Below are 24,539 nucleotides of genomic sequence, written 5' to 3'. Positions count from 1 at the left end.
CCAAACGCATTGCCTCAAGGGGATGGGTGATTTCCAGTTCTGAATCCAGATCACAGGATGGTCCCCAAAGAATTCCTGGCCCTCCTTAATGACTGAGATAGAAGGTTCCAAGGGGCTCTGCCATTTCCACAATGGAAGAGGACTGATGTGTTAGAACCAGTGGGAATGAGGCTGGGGGCAATTTTAATAACCACACAACAGCCAATGCTTCTGGAGCACTCAGTATATATCCGGCACTCTGCTAAGCACTTCATATCCTTATTTTACTTGATCCTCCCAACAATCCATATACTCTTGCATCTGACAGTTAAGATACAGAAGGTTAGAGAAGTGTGACTTGCCAAGGTTTCCCAGCTAGTAAGTGGCAGAGCCAGGACACAAACCCAAGTCTTTCTGACCCCAAAATCTGCGATTTTAACCGAATTGCTCAACCTAGTGCCCTCCTCAGCATTAGCCCAGAGAGCACTCAGTAAGTGCTTCACAAAGAAAACAGAGACTCCAAACATACTCAAAGCCCTTCCTGCTTTCAAAACAAAATAAACACTTCAGTTTGTTTTACTGCCTCCTTATTTGCCTCTTTCTCTCATTCTGTTCTCTCTATATTTTTAATCCCATTTCTTTCAATAACCGGCTGTATAAATATGAATAAATAATTAGTTCTCTGTTGTTCAGTATCTCCATCCCAAGGACAAAGGGGTGGATGGAGTGAGAGATGATCCCTAAGATCATTCCCAGCAGCTCCGTTCTGGGAAATCTGCCTCCGTTGCTGAAGCAGAATGAGTAGGTCATAGAGTTTAGAATCAGGCAGACCTGATTGCAGATCTCACCTAGTGAACCCACCTGGCCCTGTCCTTGTGCTGACAGGTATGTCTCAGGACCTCAGTTCAGAAGTAGTCCCTCCGCCCCGGGCTGATGGGAAACTCATGCATATGTGTGCCTGCTCTAGCAGGTGTTCTAACATTTCACTTCTGCCTTTTTCCTCCCAGCACCTGCCTGCTCTTCTGCCATTGGAACCCCCTGACTCTGCCATCCTACAGGCCATGGAGAATGAGCTGCCAGTCCCCCACACATGTAGCAGTGCCAGTGTGCCCAGCAGTGCCAGTGGGGTCAGTAGCAGCAGTGGAGGAAGTGGCCGCCTCCCTGGGCCCCAGATTTCTGTGTACAGTGGCATTCCTGACCGGCAGACGGTGCAGGTGAGATTCCAGCTGATCTCAGACTGAATTCCTTGATCCCCTCCAGGGCTAGCCACGAGGACGTGTCAGCGTGGCCTGGTGGGACAGCCAGCGTGCAGCGTCTGTGCGCAGCCAGAGAAGTGAAGCTAGATGCGTCCAATCAGGGAAGTTTGGGAAGGGTGGGAATACCTAGCGGACCTGGAAATGTCTTCCTTACCTGTTGATTCAGATCCTAGAGTGCTGCTTTGGGTGGATAGGCCTGTGAAAGAGTAAGGAATAGACATGTAAAAATCACAGCCAGGGGAAATGACTGTGAGGTGCTCTGCCACAACCTAGGCCCATTATCTAAATGACCATATTTCCCTGTAACAAATATGAATTCCTAAAGGACAGAGGACCCCCAAAACAAAAATGGACCCCAAACCAGTCCTGTGTCTTTGCAACATTTTACCTCTTCCCTGAAGCAGCAGTTTGCAAAGTGTCATCCCCGAGGCCGCCCAGGTGACGACACACTGTTCCAAAATGCAGTTGTGACCACGTACCACCACCTGCTATGTGCCCAGTACTGCACGAAGCATTTTACATATTTGGTTTCTCCAGCCGTGAGAATGGTTATTATTAGGCACAATTATATAGTTCAGAAAATGGGACCTCGGAGAAGGTAGAAACTTGTCCAAGTCATTCAGGTAAAGACAAAAATGCTGAACCTAATTCTCCCCTGAAAACCTGTGTTCTTAATCAGTACAATGTCTCTTCGATTCCTGGATGAAACAGGCAGAAAAGAGAGACCACAGCCGCGAAGTGTCTGCTCTAAGTAGCTTTGCTGTTACAGCTTGGACATACGAGACAAGTGGGCTCATCCTGCTTTGGCCCGAGGCCCAGATTAGAGGATGGAGGAGAAGCCATAGCAGACAGTGAAAGGGCCTGAAAAGTCCAGTGAAAGAAAGTAGCATCAGATATTCTGGGATCTTGCCCTCCCAGTTAGCTCTGCCTCACACGCAAAACCCGGTTTTCTGTACCTGTCTTTGCCGCCCCTCCCCAACCCAGCCTCTGCCACTTTGCGCAGGATTTTAGCTCTCGTTTCTAGCAGCTAACATTAGGATGTGCCCTCCTTCTTTCCCTCAGCATAACTCTGGGTGACAGAGACTTGGAGTTTCTGCTCTGGCAGATGACATGGCCCACAGCAGTGTTCCGTGTCCAAGCTACTTCCCCACTGACATGCTCCCTTAGACCCTCTAGTGAGGAGGAGATGCAGCGTCTCTCCCACCGCGGTCACAACTGCTCGGAGGCACTTTTTGGAGTTGATGAAAATGAAGAGGTTTAGACAAAGGGAGTAAGAAGACCGGATTCTGGGGAGAACAGGAATAAAAAGAACTGAGCTCATGTACACCGGGCCCTTCAGAGGGGAGGCTACTCAGAAGGAAGGGTGTGGAAGCTCTGGGGTGGGGTAGGGGTACCTAGGGGGATCCCAGAGCCCAGGCAGACTGTGAGTCAGCCTGTTTTCACAGTACCCCAAACCTGAGGCCACTGGTGGTTTGGTCCTAGACCACCAGCCCTAGAAACTACGCTAAGCCGGAGAGATCCAGACTGGAGGCTCCCTTGCTGGGAGCGGCACCCAGGACTGGGAGCAGCCCTATGGCCAGGGATTCAGCAGAGCTAAGGGCAGGAGGTAGGCCAAGGCCTGGCCATGGCTCACCAAGTTGGGAAGAGATGGTGGGAGGGTGGCCAGGTGAGGAGAAGGAGGAGAAATGTCTCTGGGGCTCATGAGAAAAGACAGAGGACTCAGGGCTGGGGGAAAGCCTTGCTTTTCCTGCAGGGGTCAGAGTGAAGAGCAGGAACCAAGAGCAGTGTGGAGGCTGTGGCTCATCCAGGCCTGTCAGGAAAGCGGGAATGGCAGTAAGACCAGGGAATAAGAGTGGGTGGCTCAAAAGAGAGAGCAATGGAGAGAAGAAGGGAAGAATATGAGAGAAATGCATCATCCCTGTGGCTTTGGCCTGTTCTACAAGCCCCAGGGGGCCTTCTTCAAAGGGGCTGGTAGGACTTTCCAGGAGACCCTGGGAAGTAGCCTGGGTCTGCTCTGCGGCCCCAGGGGGAAGGTATCATCCTTGGGTAAGTTTTAGTTGGCTGGTGCGTTTCCTGGGCTATGTAGGCGCTCCTCCCTGCCCCTTTCCTTCTCTCTGTCATGTTGAGCTTTGGTTCCCTCTGTCATTATCTTCCCCGTGTTCCAGTCACCTAATCTGAGGCTGAAGAATGGCAGGGAAGGGGAGTGTCGTTGGCATGGGACACAGTGTCACTGGAGGCTCAAAGGACTTCTGTCTTCCTCAGCCTCCCCACCACCCTGAGCGTGAGTCAGAGCAGTGGTGGGCTGCCTTGGAGGCAAGGGAGGGCAGCCAACACAGGGCAGACTGTTCCGGGAAGCATGTGTGCCACAGAGATGCAGGCAAGACAAGGCAGAGCTGGCTTCCCCTCCTTCCTGAGAGGTGATTGGTTGTGGTGGTCTCAGATCTGGTGTTCTTCTCTGAGCAGCTGGGGAGAGATGGGGTTGACAGGTGTTGTTGCAGAAGGGGCGGGTCTGTAGAGGTGAGTAGTACACCTGCTGAGACCGCTGTCTGCCCCGCCCCTGCCCCGCCCTCGCAGGTGATCCAGCAGGCCCTGCACAGGCAGCCCAGCACGGCAGCTCAGTACCTGCAGCAGATGTACGCCGCGCAGCAGCAGCACCTCATGCTGCAGACAGCAGCACTGCAGCAGCAGCACCTCAGCAGCGCCCAGCTCCAGAGCCTGGCGGCTGTGCAGCAGGTAAGAACGAGGGGTGTGCCGCTGATGCACCCCAGGTGTACTAGCTGCAGAAATGAGAGAGGAAGCAGCCACGCACTCGTGCTCCATGCCCTCTCTCCCTGGACGTTCACAGATGTAGGTGTGGTTGTCATTGGCATCCTCTGACAGATGAGGAGAGAGGCGCTGGGAGACCAAGCCTCTGGCCCAAGGTCACGCAGCACAGGAGGGGAGGGGCTGGAGCTCCCAGCCCACCCAGCCCGAGGAGGAGGACTGGAGGCCTTCCTCACCATGCCACCGCACCTCAGGGACGGGACTGAGGGTCAAGGAGGCCCGCAAGAGAAGGCAACTGCCCCTTCTGCTTGCCTGTCTGCCATCAGTGGCTGAGAAAAACTCTTTATGCATTCATTTTTTCAACAAAATGTTTTATGCACCTACTGTATGCTAAAGTGTATGTCAGGCCCCGAGTGTACTGTGGACCCTGTCTTCTCGGAGCTTACAGTGGGGAGACAGCCAGTAAGCAGAAGCCCACATGGAAGGAGACAAGGTATATAAATGTCTCAGTGGTGATAAGTAAGCTCTGTGAAAGAGTGGACCACTGCGAGTGACTAACAAGGGAGGCCTTAGATTAGGTGGCCAGGGAAGGCCTCTCTGCTGACACCTGAAGGGTGACAAGAAGCTGGCCAAGGGGAGAGGGTAGGCTGGCATTCCAAACAGTGTGTGCCGCTCTCCACATCGGGGCTGGACATGACAGCGCAGGGAGCAGCGGGGGGCCCAGAGAGCTGGGAACCCTGCTAATGGCCACAGCTGACAATTCGAGCGCTTACATGTCAGTGCTTTGCCTCACTCAACCCTGTAAAGCACACACTGTCACTATCCTCACTTTATAGGAGAGGAAACTGGGGCACTTGTTTAGGGTCACACAGATGAGGCAGAATGGGGGTCTGAGCCCCCACCACTGCCCCGTAGCACTTCCGTGGGAGCTGAGAGCCTGGGGTGTGACTGGGGGAGACCTAGGATTCAAGTGACTACAACTGCTCTTTTCTAGGCAAGCCTGGTGGCCAACAGACAGGGGAGCACTTCCAGCAGCAGCATGTCTGCACAGGCCCCAGCCCAGGCATCTTCGGTGAGTAGGATGGGGAGCAGCAGGCAGACCCCTCTCAGACCAGCTCCCAGACCAGCTCCTTCCTCCTTGCCCAGCACCCAGTGGTGGTGAATCCTTAGCAGGTAGAATCTATTACTGGAATCTATTACTCTGGCCAGAAAAAAAGTATGTGCCTCTTCCTAACGCTTACTTTAATAACTCCCTGTCATCTTTCCAATGCCAAGGCTCTCTGTTCATAGCTCAGTTCTCTCACCATTGGATCCTCCCTGCAGCTGTCTCCATGGGCCAGAGATGGGGCGGTGCTGGGGAAGATCCAGGGCCCAAGGACCAGAGATGGTTCTAAGGGAGGCTGAATCCGCCAAGGGACAGAAGAGGGGGAGAGGAAGAAATGGATGAGGGGCATGGAGTTAACCAAAAGAACCCCCTGTTTCCTACTGCGCATGCCTCTCACCAGATCAACCTGGCCGCCTCCCCAGCAGCAGCCCAGTTCATCAACCGGGCTCAGAGCGTCAACTCAGCAACAGCCTCGGGCATCGCCCAGCAGGCTGTGCTCTTGGGCAACACCTCCTCTCCGGCCCTGACTGCAAGCCAAGCACAGATGTATCTGAGGGCACAGATGGTGAGTTCCCAGCCTGGGCCATGGCTCAGGTGGGCCGGGGGAAACAGGCAGAGAATTCGAGAGCTGGGGGATTAGAAAAGGGCAGGGGTTAGAAAAGAGAGGGGAAGAAGCACTAGGGGACAGTTGGTAAGAGATAAGGGTGGAATAATGAAGGGGGGCCCTGGAAGGCTGAGTGGGAGCTTTGGCATAGGCTTAATGATTCAAGGACAGGTGGGGTCGCAGACTGAAATGAAGTTGCCCGTGCTGCCTCCTCTCCTTCCCCTCCTAGAGTGAAACCGAATTGTCCTCTTATCAGAAAACACTTCCAAAAAGTAATTAGACTAGAAAATGCAGGAGCCCTTGCCCAAATGGTGTGTCACTCAGCCACATGGAACTAGCAAGCACACAAGCAACCGTGTACCCTACAGAAGTGGGGAGGGGGGTTCACCTTCCCCTTGCTAGTGCTCAATGGCGGAAGGTACAACCGGCTCAGCTGGTGAAAGTGGCTGCCAGCTTCAGGACGTGCCAGCTTCAGAATGGGGCTGCCTCCACTGCCCTCCCAGCGGGGCCCCCATTCTAATCAGGGTCCCCCTATCAGCTGTTAACCAGGTGGGCTTGTTTGGGCCCAGTGTACTCAGGACAGCATCAGCCCTGGACGTGCATACTTAAAATCTCTCCTTTACACCTGTCCCCAAGGGTTGCAGAGGTCCTTAGAAACTTTAGAGGTTCCTAAGATTTAGAAGAATTTCCTGGGAAAATAGCAGCACGCCCCCCTAGGAGGCAGTGGCATCTAATGGCTCCGCCCTGGGCTCAACCCAGCCTCATATCTTCCATTCTGAAGATTTCTCCCCTGAGCTCCTTGACACACCGTCCCAAAGACGGAACAGTGCTACCCCTCGCTTTGCTCCTGTGCCCAGACTCAGACGCTTGGATCTGTTCTGGTCTTGCCCCTGCACTTCTGTCCCTGACTCTTGCGTTTGTTGCGTGAGGTGCAGCTGCAGTCCCAGGCACTAGCTTAGACGCACAGCATGGCGCAGACTTCCATTGCTCTGGGAGCCAACCACACAGCTGCATCCATGACACTGCGCGAACCTGCCCTTGCCATCAGTTTACCCATTGCTGCGCCCTCCTCCACTGCCCCAGCTGGAGGCCCAGAGCCTGTCTGCCTCCCTCCCCAAAGCAGAGCACACGCTCACTGTGTTCTGGGGAAAGCACGCTCTCGGACGCCAGCACGTCCACACCGACGCCAAGCTAGGCTCGAGGGGTCACACAGCCTGCACCCCATGGAAGGAGATGCAGACATGAGTGAAGCTCTAGGCGTTCTGCTTCCTCTGCCACCATTGTCTGTGCACACGCACACGCATGCACACACATCCATCTAAGCGAGGCTGAAAAATGACCAAGTCATCCCTTCTGCAGCTGAGCCCTGTTCTGACCTCAACCTGGAGTCAGAAGTGGGTTAGACCTAGACAGTAGTCCTGGGGCATCCATCTCAGCCCAGGATCCCTGCTCCCTGGGATGCGGCTGAGACGGTGACTCTAGGATGTCCTGCGAATGCAGGTGCCCTCTAGGACGAGCTCCTCACAGAGGCTTCTGCAGTACAGCTGACTTGGGGCCAGGCCCAGAGCGGCTCTCCCTCACCACCCCCTTCGCTGCCCAGCCTGGGTCTGGACACCACAAGCCTCTTGAGATTTTCAGGGGATCCCCTTGGACTCCTTCCCTCTCTTGCCTCCCTATGTCCCCGTATCTGCTCCCTGGCTAAACTGTTCTGTCCTGTGGCTGAGCCCACATTGGGCAGGTAAAAGGCGCCTTGTTTCCTGTGATTCCAGGCCCAGCCAGGTAACCTGGTGCAGGTAGCTAGGAGCCTAGGCGGCACTGTTCCTTTGTCCCCTCAGCTCATCTTCACGCCCACGGCCACCGTCGCTACCGTGCAGCCTGAGCTCGGCACTGGCTCCCCCGCCCGGCCCCCTACCCCTGCCCAGGTGAGGATTCCATGCTTGTGGGAGGGCAGGGGGGTGGGCACCCCCATAGAGGGGTACTAATACTGGGTATGGGCCCATGCCCTGGTGAAGCTTTGAATCTTTGGCAAGGCTGGGATCTTCTAGGGAAGCCAGTGGGAGACAGGACAGCCCAGTGCGTCCGGGCTTGCTCCTTCACTGCCTGTTGAGAAGGCCTCACCCGTGCCTGACTCTCTTCCTGCAACAGAGGTCAGGAGCCAGAGAGCAGCATGCTGAGGCGAGCGTGATCGCCAGTGATGAGCAGGTGGTCTTTGCTACCTTTGTACCTTACACTGTCCCTCCCCAGGGTACTTCTGCTGCTGTTGTTGCTTTTTTTAAAAAAAGATTTTATTTATTTATTTTAGGCAGAGGGGAAGAGGGGGAGAAAAAGAGGGAGAGAAACATCAATGTGAGGTTGCCTCTCCCAGTCCCCCTACTGGAGACCTGGCCCCCCAAGGACAACCCAGGCATGTGCCCTGACTGGGAATTGAACCTGTGACTCTTTGGTTTGCAAGCCTTCTCTCAGTCTACTGAGCCACACCATCCAGGGCTGTTGTTGCTTTTTAAATGGAAAATCCCACTCGGATTACACATGCTAGCCCCTCTAGGAATCAGGGAAATGGCACGGAAGGGGAGCAAAGATGAGTCCTGAGTCCCTACCTTCTGTTGGGAGCACACAGATACCACTATAAAGGTTCTATGGGCATCGCGGATGAGGAACCTCTTACCCCCACGCCCACTTCCCTCTCCCCCACCCCCAGCTGCAATGGGGACCACATCGAGTGGCAAGATTGTCAGCTTTCTCAGATGGGAGTCTGGCACAGCCTCTGTGTGTCCAGCAGAGGGCACCAGGGACCAGGTTGAATGAGCAGGCCCAACAGGTTGTAAACCTTACTCTGAGGATAATCCTTTGCCTGGCAGCCTTGCCGGCCAATTAACTTTCAGTTTTTCCCTGGCCTTATCTAGTGTGGCAAGCCCCGTGCCCTGCTGTATCTGGGAAATTCTTCCTAAGTGGTGTGCACCCCATCCTCATAGTTTAGGAGATGGGGATTAACCAAAGGGAGAGAGCCGGGCCTGCCCGCCCAGGCCTGCCCCAGCCCAGGCAGTCTTCCCCTCTCAGAATTCCATTTCTGCTGTTGATGGATCCAGTCCCTAGCACTCTTTCTTGTCGTCTGCGAACCTCGGTCTACTCCTGGTTTCTCTTTCAGCCCCTCACTCGTCCTCTCTCTCTATCTCTCTCTGTTTTTATAACCCATTGCCCTGTTCAGCCATTGCTGGATCCGTTCCTCACTCCTTCCCTGTCTTAGCTGGGTGTTGGCACTGCTCCTACCCACATTCTCTGGACTCCTATAGACCCCTCTCTTCCAGGTACAGAACCTGACCCTCCGAACACAGCAGACACCAGCAACAGCGGCTTCGGGCCCTGCCCCCACTCAGCCTGTCCTGCCCAGCTTGGCCCTGAAGCCCACGCCAGGCGGCAGCCAACCTCTGCCCACCCCATCACAGGGCAGAAACACTGCTCAGGGTTCCCCCGCAGGTGCCAAGTCTGCCCTCACTGACAGTGTGATGGAGCCACTCAAGAAAGGAGATGGCAACAGCAGTGTGCCAGGGAGCTTGGAGGGCCGAGCTGGGCTCAGCCGGATGGTGCCCACTGTGGCTGCCCATCCCCTCATTGCACCAGGTAAGGGCCCCAAGAGGAAGGACCCTACCCCAGAAAACTCAGGAGGACTATGGATCAGGGAGAACTTTCAATTTCCCCTTTTCCCATGGACATGCTAAGATACCAGCCAAGTGTCTCTCTCTCCCCCCTCTTCCAACCTTTGGAAGATGTTCATCGGCTCCTGATTCTGTTTCATGCTTCTAACCCAGCTTTGAAGAAGGAAGGCACATCAGTTGGAATAAAGGAATCCTTCTTCACAGTGGGCACAATGGCGAACCTCAGAGTATGCAATCATAGCTCTTAACCTTGAGCGAGTGGAGCTTGGCACTGGGGCTATTTTGCAATTCTCTGAGAATCAGCAAAAAGGACTGGGCTAGCCGGGCTTGTGTAAAGACCACACAGGGAGACGAGGAAGTGGGAGGTTCGTTTTCTCATCATTCCACAGACATTTGTTGACTAATATTTTCCAGTTATATTACCAGTTCTGGGTCCAAAGCGATAAATAAGACGGGGGCCCTGCCTGCCAGGAGAGCACAGTCTGGAGAGACAGACAAGTGTGACGAATGCTAAAATACACGTGAGCTCTGCGCACCGCAGGGACACCGAGGCACTGCCTACCCTTGGCGACAAGAGCCAAGAAAGACTGCCAGTGAGGGTCACACTTGAGAATTAATGTAGCAGATTTAAAAAAATAATAATCCAGCAGGTTTATTGTGGGGCAAGCTCTCTGAAGGTGGTGAATCAGCCTTCCCTGGCGCCAGACTCCTTTCCCTGCCTGCTGAAATTCTTCCAGCACTGCCTCCTACTGGCCATGTTTAGTGAGAAAAATCTGCCAAGAGCCCTAGAAGCCTGGCTTATGGGTCCAGGGAACAAGACCACACTGTCATAGCACAGAAACGAATAAGAGTGGTGGACCACGTGGCTTTGCATTAAAGACAAACTCACCCTGGTCACATCCCTGAGCCAACCACTGACCCTCTGTCCTCATCCAGGCCATTTACTCTCCCACCTACTGTTTTCTTGAGAACCTACTATATGCTTGTTACTAATTAACCAAAAAGGTCAAAATATAATTCCTTACCTAAAGGAGTGTGCGGTCAAAGGGAGGGAGCCAGATATACAAGCAAATCCATTTAATTTCATAAATTCTATTATAGGAATAAGTACAAGACAGGTGGGCACAGAGCAAGGTGGTCACCCCAGCTCCAGGCAGGATGGGTCAGAGACGCTGTCCCTCAGACGAAATGGCACGAGGCTCTTGAAGCACGCAGTTCACCCAGCAGGCCAAGTGCACAAAGTATTTGAGACAGACAGAGGGAAGCACAAGTCACTCATTATGACAGTGAGCTGGGAAGAATCTGAATTAAAGTCCTTTATTCGCCCTTGTGAGGTTTCAAGGCCAAAGTGTTAGTCTCTGCCTTCCAGGGGTCACTGCAGAGCCTGCCGAGGCCTCACTGCCCTGTGGCCCCAGGTGCTTCTGGCTGGCTGGCTTTACTTGCTCCAGAGATTAGCCCAGTCTCTTCCTTTTATGGAGAAAGAAACAGGCTCAGAAGGGTAAAGGCTGGGCTTCTTATAATGGGTTGATGGCAGCTTGGACTAGAGCAGGGACCCCAAGTTAGTATTTCTTCCACGTACTCATTCAATGTACGAACCCTAGAGCCAAACTGGGAACCAATTCCATGTCTGGCTGAGTCAGATCCTGGTTCTTAATCACCAAGCCACATTCACCTCCCTCACCTCTTACAAGTACCGTGGGCCTTCCCAGGCCTTTCTTCTTTCTGACCCAAAGCTCGCAGAGCCTGGTGGCTCTGAGATTGTTCTAGGGTGTACAGAGTCTAGTGGGAGGCTCTCTTCTCTTGAGCCTGGTCAGGGTGAACGCAGGTGAGTTACAGGCTGAGGTCCAGGGCCCCAAGTGCAGCCTGGGACTGACAGTATGTGGCTATACGCAGCACGGAGACCAGTGGTTCCACAGAACTTTCTATGGAGCAGCTGTGAGCTGCAGACCACAAAGACCCTCTCACCAGAGACAGAAATCAGTAGGCTTTGCATTGTTCCTGCCTCCCACTGTCCTTCCTATTCTTCCTTTCTTCTCCCACCCCTTCCTCTCTGTAAACCTTACGGTTCCACTCCCCCACCCCCACCTCCCAAATGGATGACAGCAGGGAGGTTTAGGATGCTGCAGATCCTCTCCGGGCCTCGGGAACAACAAAAAGACTGAAATAACCCTTCTGACCTGAGGGGGGAGTGGGGCTGCCTGGAGCAGCACCTGCCCCGGGCGCCACAATTCCCGGGCAGAGGTATCCCTAGCCCCTGGCCTCCAGCGCAGCCAACGCACTGCGAATGGAGTGATCAGAGCATGCGCGCACGCGTGGGTGGGAGGGCAGAGAGCACGGGGCGTTTTTTGTCGGTTATTGGAGCATTTTTTGAGCTGGCTGGCTGGCTGGCTGGCTGACTGGCTGCCCCCAGGGAAAGTAACCAGTGGAGACTTGTAGTGGTGGGGGGCGGGGGCGGTGGGGGAGCACAGCAGAGGGCATGTGTTGGCCTGGGGGCTGTTTCCTCCCAGAGCAGGCAAACGCGCTAGTCCCAGCTGGGACAGCTCCCACTGACAGCTGTTTGGGGGTAAAGCCCCTCCCCCATGGCAAGCTCCCTGCTGTTCCTGCTCCTGTCACCTTGGCAACGGGCCTCTTTAGGCTCTGCAAATAGAAAAGGTCCCTTAAGCCCTGAAAAGGGGTGGGTTGGTGGGTGGGGGAGGGGAGTAAGGGGCGGAGAGCAGAGACCAAGAGGTTGGGCTTCTCAGTGACAAGAGGACTGAACTAGGGCCGGCAGAAGAGGGGCAGGCGGTAAGGTCCCCTGGGCCTGGCCTCCAGGGAAGCCCAGTCCTAAGGGAGCGGGGCCACAGCTTCTGTAGGAGGCTCGGTTCCTGGAGTCCTCCTCCTAGTGAATTGAGAGGCCTTGGGCGCACACTGGGGCCCAAAGGTGAGGAGAAAGTTGCCGACCAGGAGGGAGATGCTGCGACAAAAGGCAACTGTCTGGTCTTTGAAAATCCTGGGCCCTTTTCACACAATTGCGCCGCAGATGCCAGGGCTTTGTTCCGTCTCCTCATCCCTCCTCAGGTCTCCTGGAGGAGAGAGGATTCTCTGTCCGAAAGGCCCGCCACACAGTGGCTTTGTCTTTATCACAGAGAGGGTTTTGTGTCGGGGGGTAGTGCTTTCTCTCTGTGATAGGCTAGACAATGGGGTGCTTGCTGATTCCAGGGATCCTGGGTACCGTATTTCCCTCCCAAAGCAGCTGCCAAACTGTGGGGTAGACACATTTTTACTTAGAAAATCCAATTTAAAGAAACCACAACATGGAGGTGGGCCTGTTGTCTAGCTGGAATCAAAATTCCACGGGATGTCAGTGGGGTTTTACATTTTGCTTAATAACATCCCTCACCACTAGTGCATGAGGGAGAGAGAGAGAGAGAGAGAGAGAGAGAGAGAGAGAGAGACTGATACACAAAGGACCTGGGAACTGTTGAGCATATTCCTTCATTCCTGAAATTCTCCACCCTAGGCCCCTTTTATGTATGTTACTTCCATGGTTGCCGCCGGCTAATAATAGTAATTACGGTTAAAGAACAATCATATTCTAGGCACTGTACTAAATGCTTTACCTATATATATAGATCTCATTGAATCCTAACAATGATCGTTTCATCTCACAAAGGAAGACAATATGGCTCAGAAAAAATAACTGTCATCCCCAGATAGTTTTTCTCTTCTTAATTGTTCAGTTCAGCTCAACAAATACTCACTTAGCATCTATTATGTGCCAAACATAATGCTAACCATATGGGAGTTACAGAGATGAGCATGTTTAAATTCCAACAGGGGGTGTGGAAATTTGAGTTGCACCTTGAAAAATGAGTACGTTTCAAAAACTGAACAGAAGGAGGATTATCTCCGCTGGCACTGGGAAGTCCCCCACCCAGAGGGGCCCCGTGTGCCTGTGACCATCTGCTAGTGTGGGCAAGACCTGTTCCTGCTTCCCTGCCCTGCCCCACTGCCACTAGCTGTGGGACCCCCAAAAGACCTTGTTTCCTGGCCCCCTTATGTTTTATTCCACCACTTACTTGGCCCCCCGGAGGAGCTCGTCTGTCTTACATTTCAAAATCCAACCACCTGTCCGCAGATGACTTCCCAGTATGCATCCTCCCGGCCCTCGTCCTCTCTCCCCACAGCCGTTGACAGGATGTTCCCACTTGGATACCACCCCACCTGAATATACATGTTTAAAATCTGGAAAATTCATAAAACAAAAGCAAAAATCCAGAAGTCTCCCTCTATGGACGGGTCCCCTCTGCTAGTTCCTGACCGCTGCCCACAGTCGTGAGGAACTCCTGTACCCCAGGCTCACAGTCTCAGGCTTATTTTGACCTAATTTCCCTTCAGCACGGGGGAGAGTGTTATCAGGGAAAAAGCACAAGCTTCGGACTTAGACCTGGTTTCAGACCCCAGCTTTATCGCTTACTAGTTTTATGGCCATCATCGAGTTACTTAATCTCTGTAAGCATCACTTTCTTCATTTATAAAAGAAAGATGATGATATTTCCCACCGGCTACAAAGATGAATGAGCCGGCCTGCAGGGAAGACCCTCACAGAGCAGGCTCCTGACAGGCTTCACTGATTGCCGGGACATCCTGTTCCCAGCTGCCGGACTCGTCTTCCTCGGTTAGAAACCCCTCCCTGTCTTTCTTTCCTACTTGATCAGCTGCAATGCGCAGTCTAGAGGAGGGTCTCGACAAATGGCACATAATAACTTCTGACAAACCGATTGGCTCTGGGTGGCCCTTCACGGTGCTCCCCACATGGCCCACAGAACCACTCTCATTGCCCCCGGCTTCCTCCTGCAGTTCTTCGGCCTCTTCTTCCCAATTCCCACTCCTTTATGACTTATTTGACCAGTCACATACCTTTTACCTCTCACCTTCTGACCTAATACTCCCCTTTCATCGTCGTTCCTGCCAGGATTACTTCTAAAGTTCTCAGCAGCCTCCAACTAAGCCTCCAGGGCTTGCTCTTTCCGTGTGTGCTTATTGACGTGTGTTATGCGTTCACCCAGCAGCACTTTTTGAGCATTTGTCACGTGCAAGGTGTCATGCCTCATCCGTCAAGTGCAGTTGGTTTTCCCTTCACTGACTGCATTGCAGAAGTCACTTGGAAACCACTCTCAGGTTTCACTTGCAAAATGGGAACACTGCCTATTTGCCTCAGAGGCTTATTGTAAGGAATGCATGGAACTCAAATGATAAAAATGCTTTCAGGAGTTCAAAGCAACATACAAATAGCAGTATTTTAAGAATAGCTACCACTTATTGAGCATCTACTACGTATAAACAAAGATGATAAACATCACTGTGGTTTAAACATAATACTGCATTTGGTTCTAGCAATTTTTCTGCATGGGATGTATCACCATTGGCAGGATGGGAAATTACCATTCAGAGAGGTTAAGCGTTTTGTCTGAGGCTGCACAGCCTACAGGTGGCAGAACCGAGATTCAAAGCAGACTTGACTGACTCTGAAACCCATGCCTTTAGCCACTTCTGCTGTACTGCCCATCATCCCTCTGCCAAGGATGGGGTAGATTCTTTTTTTAATGCTCCAAGCTGCCTGCTAAGGAATCCTGCTCACAGAGGGTATTTGGTAGTTTTGCCAGGTGGCTGCAGAGCAGCCCTGAAGACATAAATGCATAGGTAGACCACCACAGAGAGCCCCTGCAGTTGGCAAACCCGTTTGCATAGCCCACTTTCCTCTTACAGACAGATTGCTCTTCACTCTACTTCCCCTCACGTATTCCCTCCAATGCTCAGCCCAGAGGGACTGCATCCCAGAAATGTGTATGGCTATTCCTCTCAGTGTTAACAAAAGGGGCTTCTGTATCTGCATGTACTGGATTCTGACTTCTCGAGTCGACCTCAATCTCAGTCACTCCCTGAGGCCCGATGACATGAGACATCTTTGGAGATGAGCAGCCCCCAAGGGTGTCAGCATCAGTTAGACTTAACCTAAAAGTGCCTCCTCTTCTAGCTTTTCTCCTGTAGACACCCTTGGCTCATCTGTCAGGGTGCCCTCCCGGTTCCCGAATGCGCCATGGCAACTTACCCCTCCAAGTCTCCCCACATGCTGCTCCTTTTGTCACCTTCCTAACTCCGGGTGGCACTAAACACTTCATCTGGGCAGCCTTCTCTGCTCTCCCTCCCAAGCTGGATCCCCTTTTCTGTGTTCTCAGCACTCTGTGCTTATCTCCTATCATAACATTCACCAAGTTATGCGGAGAGAATCTGTGTACCAGCTGTCTCTTTTTCTAAACTGTTATCTATTCTAGGGACCACGTTTTAGTCAGCACCAAACATAGCACTTGGTCTATAGTGGGTGCTTATCAGTGTTTGTTAAGTGAATGAATGGTTAAAAGTATCCCTTCACTTAACTTTCTAAACCCTGAGCAGTAGTAGGTAGTGACAAGTAGTAGGTAGTAACAGTCCTGCGAGAGAGGAATGCCATTCCTCCCGCAATATTCCTTCTGGTAGCTCCAAACTCTCATCAGTGATTGACGGGGATGCTTACAGCTCCCATATACTCTGGCACCAGAGTCCCGGCATTTCTGGGACAGTGCGCTGTTTCCTGCCCACTTGAACTGAGATCAGTAGAGATCCAGTGTGGATACACTGACGGTGGGTGGGGTGAAGGGGCGTGTCAGTTATCCCTCACCGGCAGCCCTCTCGCCTGCAGGACCTTCATCCCCTTGTTGTGAAGAACCACCCCCCACCCCCCACCCCCGTTTGGGAACACTGAATTGGCCTCTTCAGATTCTAAGGAGGCTGTTCAAGGTTAGAGCCCCAGACCATTCATCCCCTGGAGACTCTCCTTTTTGGGTGGGTCCTAAGTCACCCATGCCCCAGGCCTGTCCCCGCCCTGCTCCAGAGCAGGAGGGGCTGGTGAAGCCTTCCAAAGCTGTGGCTCAGGTCCCGTGGGACCAACCCTTTGATCCTCAGGAGTGACTTCCAGCAACAGGGGTAGGGAGCCAAAACGGGTCCAGAGGAAAAAGTGTTGGACCCTAGGGGGAAAGGAGGAAGGTCCAGAGACATTTCTGTGCGTTAATTTCATACACAGATATGCCCCATTGTAGCTGTAGGGGAGAGGGATGTGGTCCCTCAGGAATCATGGCTTCAGTAGGAAATACCTTCCTTCACCACCCCAGACTGAGCTGGTGGGCTGGGGGAGGGCGAAGAATCCACGGATCTTACCATGATCAGCAGCTAACATTTGCTAAGCACCTACAGACTTGCAGAGTATTGAGTTGGACAATGCAGAAGAGAAAAGGAACATAAAAACCTTCCAGCTGAATTAAAGCCATTTTAATTTTTTAAAAAGAAGCATAAGTCATCTTTGACTGAAAAACCACACAGGCTGGTTGGATGGATAGGAAATAAACACTTGAGAGAGAGTATTTCTGTCCAATCTAAGACACCACTGATTGTAAGATGTACCATCATTTTTTTAATTCTAAGAAAGAAAAGCACTTCCAGTTAAACCAACATCATCAACTGTGTATGCGCCCAATTCGAAAGACAGTAAAATGGGAGGTGGGGGAGACAAGAATATATTTTTAAGAATCAATGAAGTACATATACAAGATAGTACACATTAAATCACAAGTGAATCAAAAACCAAACATACAATAAAAGAAGCATTCATGAATTCTGAGGGGAAACTCACAATTGAGGGTTAAGGCAAAGAGGAAGAAAACAGGAGTTGAGACTGGGCCAAAGAAGCCTATGCCGTAGATCAGGGAAGCAGAAGGAGGGCGCTCCAGAAAACGAAAGCTCTGAAACTGAAGCCAGAAGGGCACCAGGGAATGTGACGTTTGTGGACCATGCGCAGAGCCATTAGGGTGGGCTGGAGGTCAGGCAGGAAATCAGCGAGCAGAGGTTGGACAGAAGGAAAGTCTTCAATAAACCAGGATTCTGTAGGGTGACACCCATGCCCCCGTGTTCTGACTCTGGAGAGGACAAGTTTTGTGGGACAGACAAGCTGGAGCCCCACCCAGTTTGTCATTCATTCATATATTCATTCATTCATACATTCAACAATACTAATTGAGCGTCTACTAAATTCAAGGTGCTTTGAAGGAAACAAATGAATCCCATTAAGTCTGCCAACTAAGGGAGATAAGGGAAATGGCTCAGAGACCGGTGTTATCATTCTAAAGATGATGACAGAGGCACAGAGAGGCCTCGTGACTTGCCAGCATCCCACTGCTGGTTAGTGGTGGCCAAACTAGGGTTCAGTCCAAGCACCCTGACCCTAGAGCCCACATTGCTGGGAATGCAGTGTCTCTGAGGGCGTTGCAAAGCAGAGAGACCCCGAGTAGCTCAGACAGGGAAGAGTTCTGTTGTCTGCAAAGGCAGGGAAAGAATGACAAGGATTTGATTTGTGGCACTCTAGACAGTAAGAGGCGAGACATAAACTCCATGCAGGGGACAGTGAGCGGTCAAGATTGCTTGGATCAAAGAAATGACAAAAATTAAAAGGTTAGTTTGTGTTGTAAAAAGATCTCAAACGGCAGGGGCTTTAGACAACCGCAGACAAAGGGGAATCCTTGACAGCTTCTCATCAGGGATCAGGTCTGTGCACTAGGAGGATTAATTCGCAATCGTCTGTAAGGTGGGCTATAGAGAGAAGAAACTAGAATCAGGAAGACCCATTAGAAAGTTATTGCAAAACTTTGTACATGAGGATTTTTGACCCAGGATAATGCTGGAGTTAATTTGTGACATTTGGTTTTTATCGATGGTAAATGTTAAGGATGTATACTTTACCCAAAATACCTTGGATCTTTGAACTATGAACTTATCTAAGGCTTTGTGAGCTTTGTTTACAGCCTTGGCGTGTACTAGCACCATTTGTTCTAAAACAATTGCCTTCGGCTTTCCAGGAGCAGCAGGGGATGGGGGCGGGTGGGGGAGGGGGAGAGAAGGGGAGGCCCAGGGATGGAGGGCCAGGAGGCCAGCAGTCGCCTTTCCCAATCTCGGTAAACAAATGTGCGTTGTCCCTCACCGTACTGTTTATGCTCTATAATGGAGCTGGAGCCTTTTTCTCTCGACCCTTCTTTTCTTTTTCACCTTACAAATCCTGTGGTAGCCACCCCTATCAAATTGTAAAACTGGAAGAGACTTAGGTGATCACCAAGCCTCTCCGTCCACAGATAAAAACTCTGAAGCCCTGAGAAGGAAAGGGGCCCATCGCAGGCCACACAGCAGTGGGCCATGCCGCTGGTCCTCTTAGCTTCTCTGACCTGCACCATCTCTGGCTCTCACCTCTGATGGGCGGCACCTGGACTGACTCTGGTCCCAGCCCAGGAGTTTATGGTTTTGTAATAAGAGAAAAGGTGTCCTTGAGTTTTCAGTGAGGCTAAGCATCATTCTTCAGATCCTTTTGGCTTCCAGAGCCTAACAGGGCAGGGTGTGGCATCTACAGTATCTCAGGTGCCTTATCGACAGTCATCTTAAACATTGCTGACTGTGAAGTTTGCCTGATCAACAGTCTCTCCCTGATGGTTACGTTTTGTGCTATTCAGTGTGGAATCAGGACACAAGGCTTAGGCTGGGGCCAGGGGCAACTTAGAATCACCAAATGCCTGCTGGCAACTTCCATTTGGATGTTCCACCATCACCTCAAACCCAACACTTTTCTCTCAAATCCTCCTTACCATCAAGTCTCCCTCTTTTGTCGCTGACTGCCACCCCCACAGCAGCCCTGTGCCCATCCATGTTCCCTCCCTCTCTGCCTCCAACAGTCAGTCACCAAGCACCACTTTGTTCTTCTCTTTTTTCCATTGGCATTCTGCTTGGAGCTCCATGCTGGGCTATGATGAGGTAGTTGGAAACTTGCATGTAAATAGGCAAAATTCCAGAAGTAAGGTACCTCGCCTAACTCAGTTTGAAATATCTGCTTCCTTTGCACCTGTTAGCATCACAGGATCCTTTATACATGTTAGCTCAGGGCCCAGGCTTTGCCTTCATCCTCATTGGCTGGGAGCCTTTGTTTGTAAAACTATTTGTGAGTATCCAGCTGTGGCCCCCAGTGCTGGCATGGTGCCACCCATCTCTGCTGGCTCCCCAGCTGTGGCAGTCTGTGCAAGGCCACTTTCAGGTGGGACAGATTTGGCTGAGCTACCTTCATGCTAGTCTGGCCTAGAAGCCACTAGATAGAGAGTAAGCAGTGTGTGAGGACAACCAATCTCTGAGCTGAATTTCCTGCAACCCTGCTGTGTGCGAGGCACAAGCTAGACACTGAAGGGATTCCTAAAAAGTATAAGAGTCCTCACCTCCAAGAGCCAGCCTGGTGAAAAAGGAGGAGGAAAAGGCTAGCAGCAAATGGCAACACACAAATTCCACTCCAGTACAATCAGTTTGCTTACTTAGCACCCACCTAATGCCAGGCACTATGCAAGGTTCTGGGTAAAGAGATACATGATAGTTTTGACTCTGAGGGGTTCATGATCTGGAAGGGAAGAAAGCTAAGGAACAGTTAGAGCTCACTGTAATACACCTTATTGTCACAGAGGTAAGCCCAAGACACTGTCGGAACCCAGTCATTTTAGTTACAGCTAGAAATGACTGAACAGGACTGTGTCCCAGGCTCTGTACTGTGCACATACCGTCATTTTCTCTCATTTTATTCACACAGTTTTTTCCCCCATCCCACAGTCCCATAATATGTAACAGAAGGACCTGGTAGGCCAGCCCTGGTCCGCCTCCAGCCTCAGTCTGAGGACCACTGTGCGCAACTGGCGCTTCCTGGAGCAGGCCAGCCTGAGCAGAGCCGGAAGGGTGGATAAGAACTAGCCAGACAGAGTGGGGCTGGGCGGTGGGAGGCTGCACGTATTGAAGTCATGGGAAAACGCAAGGGAAGGGCATGGAGGAGAGAGAGAACATGGCGCACTAGAGAATCCAGCATTTCTCTGAACAGCTGGAGTGATCAAAGAAGCCTTCTCAGAGGAGGTGAGTTTTGCATTGGGCTTTGAGGAACAGCAAAGGTCCAGGGTTTCAGCATAGGACAAAAGCAAGAACAGAGAGAGAGAGAAAGCAGACCATGGCAAGGACCAAGCCAGGATCTAGGTGAGAGCGCAAGAGACACTGAGTTTGGGAAGCCACCTTCATGTGGGTGTGGGAGGAGGCACAGTTGGGGGACATAGCAGAAGATGAAGTCAAGCCACACCACCTACCCTGGTTTTTCCCCCTTCAGCCTACACTCAACTGCAGCCACACCAGCTCCTCCCGCAGCCATCTTCAAAGCACCTGCAGCCCCAGTTTGTGATCCAGCAGCAGCAGCAGCCACAACCGCTGCAGCAGCAGCCCCAGCAGTCACGGCCCATACTCCAAGCCCAGTCCCACCCCCAGCTCGCCTCAGTCCCTCCAAGTGTGGCCCTGCAGCCCAGCCCCGAAGGCCACACTGCGCCTCAAGGCCCAGTCACACCCGCCCTACCTCTCCAGTGCCCCACTGCCAACCTGCACAAGCCTGGCAGCACTCAGCATCGTCACCCTCCCACGCCTGACGCTGGGCCTCACAATGGATATCCTGAGGGCCTGTCCCACACCCCTCAACGCAGGTTCCAGCACGCTTCAGCTGTCATCTTACAACTACAGCCTGCTTCACCAGTGGTGAGTGAGACGCTGCCAAGGCCCAGGGAACAAACAAGGGGCGGGGTGATTACACAGCTCAGGTAACCCCACAGCCCCCGTTTGGATGTGTTTCTGGGTAGGCTGAATGGTGAAGTCCTCTGGGTATTCTGAAAAAGAAAAGGGGCCTCTCTCTAATTTGGGGCTGGCTAAATCTTAATGTCCTTGCCTTCTACCCAAGCTCCACAGAAACAGGGGAAATGTCCAGCATGTAAAGGCAATTCACAAGAAGATCATCTCTGTCCTGTCCCTTAACAGCCCCAGCAGTGCACCCCAGATGACTGGAAGGAAGTGGTACCTGGGGAGAAGAGTGTGCCTGAGACTCGGTCTGGCCCATCACCACATCAGCAAGCCATCGTCACTGCCATGTCTGGTGGCCTGCCTGTGCCCAAGAGCCCTAACATCCAGCAGTCCCCAGCTCACGGTATGAAGTGTAGTGGGGCCCTTGGGGGGAGGGGAGAGCATTGGTCTTCCTTGCCATCCCCTGGCACATTACCCTGGGCATCAATAACGGAAGGGGAAACCATTGCAAGCCCAAAGAGACAACAAGGAAGCTGGGTAGGTGAAAACGGGGTGGGGGTAGGAAGAGAAAAGTGAACCAAGGATATTAAGAAAAGGGACCCAGAAAGTATAAGGGTAAGAGGATAGAGAAGGAGAAGGAGAGCTGAAAGCTCTAGGTGCGCACTCTGTAGGCATCTCGGGCCTGCACGTCACTGCTGCCAGGTGCGTCTGCACATCCACCGCCAATGTGAGAGTTCAGGCAGGCATCCAGTTGTCTCAGTGCTCTGCTTCATTTGGAATGATGGGGGGTTCTTGAAATTGGGAATAGGACAAGATGTCTGCGTAGCTCAGAGATAAGGGAAATAAATGCCTAGGGGGAGCTTGAAGGGGATTCAGAATGAGTTCAGCTCATGGAAAACATCTTCGAAGGAACAGTGCTCAGCTCTGGGATCCCCATCTGTCTGCCTGCGAGTGCCCAGTGACAAGTGGACTTTTCCATGGCCTGGGTTTCAGGAGACTCTGCTGGGTCCCTCTACCCTGATGGGAGAGTCACAGCAGTAGCTCTGCTTTTGCAGAAATCCATTTGCTTTCCTTCCCCTCTGCCAGTGTGCACTGCAATCTCAGCCCAGATCTCAGTGACATTCTGAGCCATTTGCTGCCTGCAACTCAGGGAGGCGGTTCCGGTCATTGGACTGTGTACTGAGGTGGGGGTGGGGAGAGCCAATGGAAAAACAGTTTGGAAACTGAAGGAGAAATGAGAAGAATAATACTTTAGGACAAAGTAGGGGGTAAAGGTTATAAATTCCTATAATGAATGGAGGACTGGGTCAAGGAAAAGGAAAGCAAAATAATTGGAGTAAGAACACTAGAAAACTTAAAAGACAGGAAAGAGGTCATCGTTCTCTTGGCACACTTGCAAGATAAGGGGTTCATCATTTTGAAAAATAGCCCATTCCATTGTGGAATTGCTCCAATTATCAGAAAGTCACTCTTCAAATTAAGCCCAAATCTGCTCCCCAGAACTTCCACCACTGGTTGGGATTCTGTCTTGTAAATTGTAACAGGGTCTGTCTCCTGCCGCGTTTGTAGACAGTTACCATTCTCTTTCCTCTCCCTCACATTAAAAAAAGAGAAAATCTCCAGGCTAAATAGCTGAGACTTCTTTTCTTTTTTACCTATCACATGTCAAGACCTCCTATTCCCCACCATTCTGGTCATCCTTGCCTAGGCACTTTCCACCTTTTCATTAATTCTCTCGAAGTGTAATCCCTAAAATTAACCACCTTAATTCCAAATGTAAAAAGCCACTAGTCACCCTAGGTTGGCACCTGGACCTCACAGTATAAGCCCTTCAAGGGGCAGGAGACTGCTTCCTACATCTGCACAGGATAGTAGGGAGGTACCTCCTCCATGCCAAGTACCGTTCTAAGTTTTCATTTCCCACGTTCATAACCCCGAGAAGGAAATATTATTGTCCCCATTATTCAGAGGAGGAAACAAAAAGCTTGAAGAGGCCCTAGGTCACACAGCCATGAAAGGACAGCACCACGACTGGCTCTAAACGTAACCCCCTCACTTCCCTTCATCAGGAAGTTGCACGTGTGGCCCTGCGTTAGCTGCTCTGACCTAGGGGGTGACACTGTTGGGGCACAGAGTGCTGTGTCATCTGAATTCCAGAGGTTTGGGTCTGTTTTGTTTTGTTTTTTCCGGTTTTGTTTTTGAGGTTTCTCTTTACATGGACCACTATCATTCCAGGTCTCCCCAGTCTCAAACTTGTACCACTTATATTTTGAGCCAAAATATGGTTAATTCCGTGTGCTAATTGTTACCTTATGAACTTAGCCCATAGTTCCAGCCTAGCAAGAAAATGGTAATAGTTAATAGCTAATATTTACTGGGCCTTCTCTGCTGGGCTTTACATGTATTTCCTCATTTAATCCTGACATTAATCCTCTGAGGCAGGAACTTTTATCATCCCCATTTTCAAGATTAAAAAAATGAGGCACAGAGAGAATATGTGGTGGGGCAGGAAAGTTTCATACCTGAATTTTGTTATTATTATACTAACTCCTGTGTAAATTATGTAGCATGTTTGCTTTGTCTTTCACTGATTTGCTGATAGAAATACTGCATAGGACCTAACTGAAGACGATGCACTGTCTGAAGGTTGGTGATAATCAGCACTCTTTATTCACGTATTTGTTATCCAACAACCCCTAAATGAACTGACATTTGCCTCCGTCTTGTCTATAAAGCCCTCAACAATCTCCTTCTGTAATCTAATCAAGACAATATACATATAATAAGCCTTCTGCTCCAGAGGTACTGTCTAATGAGAGAAGTAAGCTTTGCACAGTGGAAACAATGGTCAACTACCCGACACTTGACTGTATATCCATTCTGTACGTGTCTGAGTGCCTGCTCTATGCAAGGCCCTGTGGGATGGGGCGTAATGCATAGAGAAACACGTCTGTACCCTGCCTCCAAGGAGCTTGAGGTCTGCTGGGAAAGGTGAGAAATGCACAGGAAAAAACATATACAATAAAAAGTAAAATGTGATAAATGCCATAGGAAGATTATAGTAAGTGCTATAAGAAGAAAAAGTTACTGCCAGGTGCAGAATACCAAGTTAGATTGCAGAGAGGAAGTGGCACTGTGCTAGAGCAGGGGTTGGCAAACGGCACCCCAAGGGCCAAATCCATCACATCACCAGTTTTTGTACAGCCTACAAGTTATCGATGTTTTTTTTTTACATTTTAAGATGTTTAAAAATAAAAAGAAGAATGGTACTTCATGATACATTCAAATTATATGAAATCCAAATTTCGGTGTCCATAAATAAACTTTTATTGGAATACAACCACATGTATTCACAGACATGTTGTCTGTGTTTTGCTTTCCTGCTACAACAACAGAGCTGGGTAGTTGCAGCAGAGACAGTATGATCTTCAAAGTCTAGAATATGTACTATCTGGCCCCTTGCAGAAGTTTGTCCACCACTGTTCTTG

General features: G+C 51.2%; 1 protein-coding gene across 4 annotated transcripts in view; it reads left to right on the top strand.

The window, feature by feature from the left end:
• Positions 1–24,539, top strand: part of PHC2 (polyhomeotic homolog 2) — a 91,971-nt gene that overhangs the window by 43,896 nt on the left and 23,536 nt on the right. For 2 of the 4 annotated variants that reach the window (XM_053920068.2, XM_024554541.4), the window contains exons 2-9: positions 987–1,193; positions 3,810–3,968; positions 4,993–5,070; positions 5,504–5,668; positions 7,477–7,629; positions 9,013–9,325; positions 20,597–21,012; positions 21,289–21,454. In XM_053920068.2, the coding sequence (XP_053776043.1) occupies positions 1,041–1,193; positions 3,810–3,968; positions 4,993–5,070; positions 5,504–5,668; positions 7,477–7,629; positions 9,013–9,325; positions 20,597–21,012; positions 21,289–21,454 (1,603 nt within the window). In that variant the 5' untranslated portion in view covers positions 987–1,040. The remainder of the gene's footprint in view (positions 1–986; positions 1,194–3,809; positions 3,969–4,992; positions 5,071–5,503; positions 5,669–7,476; positions 7,630–9,012; positions 9,326–20,596; positions 21,013–21,288; positions 21,455–24,539) is intronic. The other 2 variants (XM_045190800.3, XM_024554543.4) reach the window with 2 other exon arrangements.

This window comes from Desmodus rotundus, chromosome 3 (assembly GCF_022682495.2).
Source record: "Desmodus rotundus isolate HL8 chromosome 3, HLdesRot8A.1, whole genome shotgun sequence".
In the NCBI taxonomy this organism is placed as follows: Eukaryota; Metazoa; Chordata; class Mammalia; order Chiroptera; family Phyllostomidae; genus Desmodus; species Desmodus rotundus.
This window is presented reverse-complemented; position numbering and strand designations above follow the sequence as displayed.